Source organism: Protomyctophum parallelum, assembly GCF_964188405.1.
Source record: "Protomyctophum parallelum genome assembly, chromosome: 13".
Lineage (NCBI taxonomy): Eukaryota > Metazoa > Chordata > Actinopteri > Myctophiformes > Myctophidae > Protomyctophum > Protomyctophum parallelum.
Window position 1 is genome coordinate 38,713,520 of NC_139708.1, and position 9,592 is coordinate 38,723,111.

At 43.5% G+C, this 9,592-nt stretch overlaps 1 protein-coding gene across 1 annotated transcript in view; it reads right to left on the minus strand.

The window, feature by feature from the left end:
- Positions 1-452: 452 nt before the first annotated feature.
- The window catches only part of grid2ipa (glutamate receptor, ionotropic, delta 2 (Grid2) interacting protein, a), a gene marked incomplete at both ends in the record, with an annotated part of 138,565 nt that continues 129,425 nt past the window's right edge, over positions 453-9,592 (minus strand). Inside the window, 8 exon segments of the mRNA XM_083779093.1 lie at positions 453-511; positions 514-532; positions 3,902-4,066; positions 5,154-5,272; positions 6,632-6,761; positions 7,548-7,634; positions 8,361-8,516; positions 8,878-9,074. Coding sequence (XP_083635219.1) covers positions 453-511; positions 514-532; positions 3,902-4,066; positions 5,154-5,272; positions 6,632-6,761; positions 7,548-7,634; positions 8,361-8,516; positions 8,878-9,074 — 932 coding nt within the window.

Below are 9,592 nucleotides of genomic sequence, written 5' to 3' on the forward strand. Positions count from 1 at the left end.
AATATAATTTAACCATAATGTTTATATATTTACAAAACAAAAAAACAAAAAAGATCTCTATATACTTTTAGACATTTTAAAACATTTCCCATGGACCACCTGCAATTATTTCCACTGGTTGAGAAAGACTGCTTTTGAAGAGAGGACCACGCATGCACGCACGCACGCACGTTTTACAAACCGGTTTGATTCCAAGGCTTTTGCAGCTCTGACTCAACCTTTAACTTTTTAAATATAAAAATACATCAACACGTAAAAACATAATTTTGCTCAAACATGTGCGTGTGTGTGGGTGTGTCTGTGCGGTGCGCGCGAGTGTGTGTTTGTGTGTGTGTGTTACCCGGCCAGGGGAGAGGCCATTCGTGTGTGTGTGTGTGCGTGTGTGTGTGCGTGCGCGCGTGCGTGTGCACGCGTGCGTGTGGTGTGCGTATGCGTGTGTGTGTGTGTGCGTGTTACCAGGCCAGGGGAGAGGCCATTCGTGGAGCCATGGGGCTTTTAGGATGTTCTGCCACTGCTGGTCACTGAGGGCTCTCTGTAAAAAATAAAATAAAGACAGAAACACTTCAGAATCTTCAGAATGCCTAATAATTGCTCGGGTGCATGCGTTTGGTCCGACATACCATTGGTCCGAACGACCCTCAAACCCTCACCCTAACCCTAACCTCTCACGGGGCAGCACACCTAAACCTAACCTCAAACCCTCACCCTCACCCTAACCTCCCACGGGGCAGCACACCTAAACCTAACCTCAAACCCTCACCCTAACCCTAACCTCCCACGGGGCAGGAACACCTAAACCTAACCTCAAACCCTCACCCTAACCCTAACCTCCCACGGGGCAGCACACCTAAACCTAACCTCAAACCCCAACCCTAACCCTAACCTCCCCCGGGGCAGCACACCTAAACCTAACCTCAAACCCTCACCCTAACCCTAACCTCCCACGGGGCAGCACCTCAAACCCTCACCCTAACCCTAACCTCCCACGGGGCAGACACCTAAACCTAACCTCAAACCCTCACCCTAACCCTAACCTCCCACAGGGCAGGAACACCTAAACCTAACCTCAAACCCTCACCCTAACCCTAACCTCCCACGGGGCAGCACACCTAAACCTAACCTCAAACCCTCACCCTAACCCTAACCTCCCACGGAGCAGAACACCTAAACCTAACCTTAACCCTCTCCCAACCCTTAACGCACCTCGGACCAATGCTCCTTCGAACCAATGATATGTCGAACCAAAGTATGCCTCCCTAGTTGCTCGTGATGTGCAGGTTGGTGCCTCGCACCGTCGCACAGTTTCCTCTGCCATAGGTGTATGGATGTGTGTGTGCGTGTGCATGTGCGTGCGTGTGTGTGTGCGCTAGGGATGCCACTGAATAATCGATTTTCCGATTAATAGTTGCAGATTTTAATATTTCATAATCGAAAATCAAAAGAAAAAGGAAAAAAAGGGGGGGGGGGGGGTATAGCCAAAATATTGGCTAATAAGTAAGTAAGTAAGCATGATATATCGAACATGTACCTTCATCAGAGTGGAGAATATAAGTATAAATCAAGTTGAGCAAAGCCACTCTTCTCTGCCCCTCTCTCTAACAGACACAGTTAATGATCGCTTGTTAAGTTCCTGCCAGACAGACAATCAGATGAATGAAGGCAGGTGTAGAGCAGAGTGTAGACTAGTGAACTGAACATGTTCTCTTTATATCAAGTACTTCATACCAGCCCCTTATGAAACTACTTCTCCCCAAATCCAAATGGATTTCATTTTCCATCCTGAATGGCACTGAGAAGATCTCCACAAAGGTTTACTCATCAAAACTGATTATAAAACTGTAACCATCAAAGCATGCACTCAACATATAATGGTTATGTGACCATGGCATGTGCATAATATAAAATCTTAAAAGTTTTGTCTGATATTGATTAAAATATGTTGGGTTTTTTTTTTTGGGGGGGGGGGGGTAGATTAATCGATTATTAATCGCCAGAGCTGTAGATTATTCGATTGGGCAAATGGTCACTTTGTGGCATCCCTAGTGTGCGTGTGTGTGTGTGTGTGTGTGTGTGTGTGTGTGTGTGTGTGTGTGTGTGTGGTGTGTGTGTGTGTGTGTGTGTAATGCACAATCATTGTAAAGCGCCTTTGATATAAGCACCACAAATATGGTGCATAAAAATGCACCATATTTAAGACCACAATGGAAACAAGCCGTCAAGGTTGTTTTTTAAGCACGTGCACAGTTTGAAAACTGTGAATAAATAATTGAATCAATACTATAGGCAGTTTGGGAACCACTGCATTAGATATAGTACCTTTTAACACATTGTGAGCCCACACAACACTTTCAAAATAGTAACCCAGGGTGCCCACTTTTTACATTATTTTTTATTTTTTTTGCGAATACATCCACAGACGTCTTGGGCACTATACGTAGCGGGATTTCCCAGGACGTCTGTGGACGTTTTGGGCACACCATGTGTGTGTTAACATACTCTACCAAACAGATTGGTTCAAGTGAAACCTTTTTTCATTCAAAGTTTCAGATCGTAGCTATAACCATGGGGTGGAAAGTATAAAGTACATTTACTTAACTCATTTTGGGCGCGGGAACCCCTTTTTGGTGTTTTAAGCACTATGTCATACTTTAGCTATTGAAAAATAGCAGATCTACAAGCTATGTGTGGCGCAAATCTCTGAATATACCTAATCTTTTTGGTATATTCTTTCAGAGCGAACGTTTTTAACTCTAATCTTTGCTTAGAGTTAAAAGAAATCTTTGCGGAACAACATATTTTCAGATGGGGGTCCGCGGAAAAATACATATATTTTCGGGGTCCTTGACATGAAAAGGTTGAGCACCACTGACATAGAAACATGGGTTTTTAAGAAAACTGTCAGGATTTACAATACATTTATAGAATCGAGGTCTAAATGAGCTAAAGTACTGTACTTACGGTAAGTTCAATTTTGAGGGATTAGTACTTTACTTGAGTAATTCCAACTTCCAATACTTTTACTTCTTCTCCACTACATCTCGGATCCAAATATTGTACTTTTACTTTTACTTAATTTTGTATTACGAAAACATACATTAACCACTTCAGCCCAATACATTTTGGCCATTTGAAAAAAAGCTGACGCATTGTGAGTTCGCTGATCGGCTATTTTCAAAAGATTATTCTATAAATCCATTCTATTATATTATACATTATAAATTATATATTATCTATTCTAAAACTTGAAATGAGACATTCTGCATAATGAATAATTTTGGTACTTTAAGTACATACTTTTGTACCTCAAGTACATTTTGAATTCCGGACTTCTTTTTTTTTTAATTTAAATTTTATCCCACGATTTTGTAACCCATTTTTCACCCCTGTGTCAATTATCTAATGTGATCCTGGGCTCTACACACCCTCCACCAACCTATACATATATGGGGGACAAGGGGAGAGCAACGGACTTGAACTCATGCTTCCTTCATGCCTGAGTGTCCAAGTTGCTCCTTTACACCTGACAGGGGGGAGTTTCCGGACTTTTATACTTGTTTGCAGTATTGAAACATGCGAGTACTTTTGCCACCACTGACTCAGGATTTCAACCGTGGTGTGACTGACACAAACGCAGTGGCGTGCACAGACATTTAGAGGGGCAGGTGCTCAAGTGAAAAAGGGCGTGGAACCGGGCCGGTTGCCTAAATAGTGTGAGATTTATAGTTTCTGGGACCTAAATAATATATTAGAAGCTTTTTATCAAGAATTGATCAATGTCACCATGGTCCACATACTGTACAGTAAGATTTAAATAAAATAAAAGGGGCACATTTGAAAGGCAGGGGGAGCTCTAGCACCCCCTAGTGTCTATCTGTGCACGCCCCTGGCACAAACGGCTCACCTCAAACTTGCAGATGAACTCGGAGAAGATGCCAAAGAAGGCCTCGCTGTGGGTGCTCTTGCTGTCCTCGCCGAAGTACGAGGCCGTCTTGGAGAACTCGTCCACGGACCTCTGCTGCAGCGACTCCAGAGACTGCAGCGCCGGGTGCTTGTTCTCCAGGAAGTTCTGCACGCCACGGTCAAGGCGCTATATACAAAACACTTATACACCGTATAGCTAGCACTTAGCCCTATAGCCCTATATACAAAACACTTAGCCGTATGGTTAGCACTTAGCCCTATAGCGCTATATACAAAACACTTAGCCGTATAGTTAGCACTTAGCCTATAGCGCTATATACAAAACACTTAGCCGTATAGTTAGCACTTAGCCCTATAGCCCTATATACAAAACACTTAGCCGTATAGTTAGCACTTAGCCCTATAGCCCTATATACAAAACACTTAGCCGTATAGTTAGCAACTTAGCCCTATAGCCGCGGCGACCTTGCAGCCGTATGTAATGGCTAAGGCCTCACTCACACTGTGGCAACATGCATGCAACATTTATCTTGTGTCTTGTCCGTGTTTAATGGCAGCCCCCAATGCATTTCCAATGAAAGTCACATGGTTTGACAAAACATTTTAGTTTGATGGCTGTGTTGTGCCCCCCTCCCCCACATCAAACAAAAATGTTTTATCAAACCTCTCTCCTCCCTCTCTTCTCTCTCTCTCTCTCTCTCTCTCACCTCTCTCTCTCCCCCTCTCTCTCTCTCTCTCTCTCTCTCACCTCTCTCTCTCTCTCCCCTCTCTCTCTCTCTCTCTCTCCCCCTTCTCTCTCTCTCTCCCCCCCTCTCTCTCTCTCTCCCCCCCTCTCTCTCTCTCTCTCCTCTCTCTCTCTCTCTCTCTCTCTCTCTCTCTCTCTCTCTCTCTCTCTCTCTCCCCTCCTCTCTCTCTCTCTCTCTCCCCTCTCTCTCTCTCTCTCCCCCTTCTCTCTCTCTCCCCCCCCTCTCTCTCTCTCTCTCTCTCTCTCTCTCTCTCTCTCACACCTCTCTCTCTCTCTCTCTCTCTCTCCAATTCAATTCAAAGGAGCTTTATTGGCATGAGAAAACGTACGTTTACATTGCCAAAGCAGAAGTGGAACAAGACAATCAAAATAAAACAATGTATTTACATTCTCTCTCTCTCTCTCTCTCTCTCTCTCTCTCTCTCTCTCTCTTGTTCAGTGCTGTGTGTGATACTCTCTCTCTCTCTCTCTCTGGGAAGGAGGATACACTCATGACGACGGCGAAGCGGTCCTCCGCTGTAGCGGGCATCTTCTGACACACTGCCCTGATCTCCTGGATGGTGGACTGGAGGTCGTCCAGGTCTGACGTGATGCTCCTCTGGTTCACTACACAGAGACACACGTGTGTGTGTGTGTGTGTGTGTGTGTGTGTGTGTGTGTGTGTGTGTGTGTGTGTGTGTGTGTGTGTGTGTGTGTGTGTGTGTGTGTGTGTGTGTGTGTGTGTGTGTGTGTGTGTGTGTGTGTGTGTGTGTGTGCGTGTGTGTGTGTGTGTGTGCGTGCGTTTGTGTGTGTGTGTGTGTGTGTGACAGTGAAACTATCAGAATAACTATTAAAATGCTTATTGACAAACACAACATGTAAGAACATGTAAAGAACATTGCATTCATTTGTCATCTTTAAGGAAGCACATTTGGAGTTCAGCGATATGGAAACTAAATACAATAGAATAGATGTCAACTATTCGTCCCATGATTTGGGGAAATATTTTCTCTATGGAGAATAACATTAGGTTTCTTAAAATTGAGGAGGGAAAAACAATTTGAGAGGAAAAATAAAAAAATGAAATCACATCTGCACCACCCCCCTGGTGGATAAATAACGATCAGTCCCTTATTTGACGCGATATAAAAACAAGTCTATGGGAATTCAGAATGGGGGGGGGGGAAACGGGAACCAGGTAGGAGGTGTACCATTTCGTCAGACTTCGGTGCTCTATTGCATGGGTTCCCAAAGTGGGGTCCGGGGACCCCTTGGGGTACTTGAGGGAGTTCCAGGGGGTACCTAGCTCAATTACAGATAGTTAGGAACCAAATGGACCCTTATGGGTCTGTAACTCAGAGAGTGTATAAATGTTTGTACATTTGTACACTCTCAAGAGTTAAATTAACAGTGGTTTTACAATATAAATTGGGGTCCCAGAGATAGAAATGCCATTAAATCGGGTGTCCGTAGCATAATGTGTGTGAAACTGGGGGTCCTTGAAATGAATATGTTTCAGAATCACTGCTAGAGCCGTAATAATCCTCCCTTATCGGGGTCACTGGCACATGTTTTCAAATGGGGGGTCCGCGGCCTAATATATGTTGATTTGGGGGTCCTTGACACGAAAAAGTGTTCCAGGTGGTCCCCAGCTAAATGATGGAGAGTTGGTAACCAAATGGACCCTTATATAGATCTTTAACTCTTGAGAACGTAAAATTAAATTAAATGTTACGCTCTCAGGAGTTGCATTATTGTTAAACATCTGCATTTCTTAATTTTCAAAATATATATATTTTTTCAACGTTTCAATACAGCATGGAATTGTGGAAAAAAAAAATTTACCGACAACAAAATATTCTTTCGTCTCGGGTCTGAGAGGCAGAATCTCGTCAAATGGTGGTCCGTGGCTCAAATGCCAAATAAATAATGGTTGAAAACCCTACGCTGCTCTATCGTATAAAATCCTGTAAACTAAAGATCTACCTTTGGCTGCGAGGGGAACCGTGGTCAGGTCTTTGGAGAAGTCCAGAACGTCAGGAAAGTGTTGACATAACGACTTGATCAGAATGTGCAGAAAGGTCGACTTCCCGTCCACCGTTTTGGTCGTGCTGAGCTGGGGGAGGAAGAGGCAACAGGATGGTTTGAGCTCAATGTGTATGGCGTGCGGAACAACGCCATTAGCGTGAGGAACAACGCCATTAGCGTGAGGAACAACGCCATTAGCGTGAAGATCAGCTATTTTTAGGGGCTCGGTTGAGCACTATGAGTTAACCCATTCTGACCTGAGATCAGATTCATACAAGGTTTCCACTGGACACACACTGGTCTGATTAAGTAAGCTTTTACTGGAAATGCCGGGTTGGATTATCTGGAGGGAATTGGATGAAAGTCCATGGCTCTGCTTTTGATATTCCCCTCTGGTCATTGATTTTTATGTCCGGTGTTTTATCTCTTCTCTTCTGATCAGACTGAATACAGTCATTTTGATGGTAATATCACAATTTAATTAAACTTTTATATTATATTATATTATATCACAGCTTTTTTTTTATTACAACCCTGTGCATTTGTTTTATCCCACGATTTTGAAACCCATTTTTTCACCCAAGTCACCAAGTGTCAATTATCTAATGTAATCCTGGGCTCTACATTCCCTCCGCCAACCTGGGGAGAGCAACGGACTTGACCTCATGCTTCCTTCAATGCATGAGGAGTCCAAGCTGCTTCTTTTCACCTGACCGGTTGGACATAGTGCGTGGAAGGAACACGTTATTCCATGTTCCAACCGGTTCCTTTCCCCTCCATCAGGCCCCCAAGCTGGCCAGGGGATCGAGGCAGTTTAGAGACCAAGTACAGTTTCTTTTATGTTTTGTAAATATCTAATAATAACACGTCATACCTCAGTAAGGAAGTTGATTTTGAAGCCAGTAGTCTTGTTAGATTTAGGCTGACCGGTGTTCAGGTAGTTCCCCATCGCCAACACGAACTGTTACAACACAAGAAGCAACACCATATAACTCTTGCCATATTCGTACTTTACTTGAGTATTTCCAATTTCCAATACTTTTACTTATACTCCAGTACATCTTAGAGGCAAATACTATACTTTTACTCTGTTTTTTGGAAAACGTTAATTACTTACGTATACAAAAACATGCATTAACCACTTCAGTCCTATATACATTTCGGCCAATTTGAAAATAGCCGATCTACAAGATGCGACGCATTGTGAACTGTAAAATATGTGGGTAATTTTTCCAGCACTGGATAAAAGTGGACATGCATTTTGAAGGACAGACCGTACTCGAGGTACAGTATGTAATGAAATTTAAATTTAAAATTAAATTTAAAATTTCAGTTAATACATCTACTGATGCACAGACTTGGACACATCATCAGACACATCAAATTTAAATTTAAATTTAAATTTAAATTTAAATTTAAAGGTATACTCAGTGATTTCACTTAATTCAAATATCACTTATTTTTTTGTTTTGTTGTGATAATCCTCTCTACTATAGAGTGTGCTGGCCGTATAAGGAGTTCCTCCCTGTCCACAGTTAACCCCTGGGGGTCAAAAAAACCTTAGGTTTCGTTTTTGACTCTCTATCCTGATTGGACGAAAGGCTGGGTCCCACAGCCAAAAACGAAACCTACGGTTTTTTGAGTGAAATCACTGAATATACCTTTAAATGTGTATACGTATACGCACCTCTAGAATCTTGGCCAGCTTCTTGCTGGTCTTCAGCTCCATGGAGGCGTTGTAGATGCACTCATAACCTCCTCTCATCTCCTCAATCTTCTCCTGCAGGGAACACTTGAAGTGGAGGCTCTGCAGGCGCATCTTGTACTCTGGCACGGACAACATCTGCAGGAGAGAACTCTCACATGTTAAAGATGGAGTGCCACGATTTATTTCAACCCTAAAACATGATGAACATTTTTAACTCAAATCTTTGCTTCTGGGCAGGTCCCTGGAACGACGTATTTTCAGATGGGGGTCGGAGGCCAAATACATGTACATTCTTGGGAGTCCTTGACATGAAATTGTTTGAGAACGACTGACACAGAAACATAGGTTTTTATATTTTTTCTATAATCGTTTTAAGGTCTAAATGGGTTGAGAATTCCGGACTTTTACATGTAACAGCTATTAATTCTACATTGCAGTATTGATACTTTTACTTGAGTAAAGAAGAAAAAAAAAAAAGTCCAGAGTCCAGTTCTACCTGCAGGACGAACTGGTCGGGCTCGCTGAGCTTGGCCGGGTCGTCTCGGTACCGGTCGTAGCGCTTGACCTCCTCGGCGTCGGGGGCGTAGTTGAGCAGCTGCTTGATGTGAGCCGGTTCCAGCCGGTCCGTGGCCACGGTCAGCAGGACCCTGCGCAGCTCCGCCGGCGACAGCTTCAGGTGGGCTATGAGGATGGCTGCAGGGGGTCATGGGTCAGAGGTCAGGGGTCACGGAGCGGCGGCGGGGGGGTCAAACAAGCAACCAGTTCAATAATAAGGAAGATCTCTCACGTTTTTCTTTTTTTTTTTTTTTCATTTTGGTTTATTGACGGGAATTCTCCACAAATATCCTTTCATTCACAGCTTGGAAGTGTGAGCACTATACTAGCCAATCGGAATCTGCCATTTGCAAGTCAGCCAATCGAGCACCGAAGTCCTGACGTCACTGTCAGTAGAGGGCGCCAGTCCACAGGTTCGTGTACTTTTTATTTGCATTGAAATCCCCATAGGGGGATTTTAGATCTCTTCATATAAGTACTGTGTTTGAAAAATAAACCACCCTGCCCCTGCCTTTTCACTCATATGGATATGAAGCATCGACTGAAGGTGGAAATTGTACAAATATACCCAACGAGTAACAAAATAAGCGTTAGAAATGAGTCAAACAACCCAGAGACTACATTTCCGGGTAGACGGGTGGCTGAATCTGCCCGTC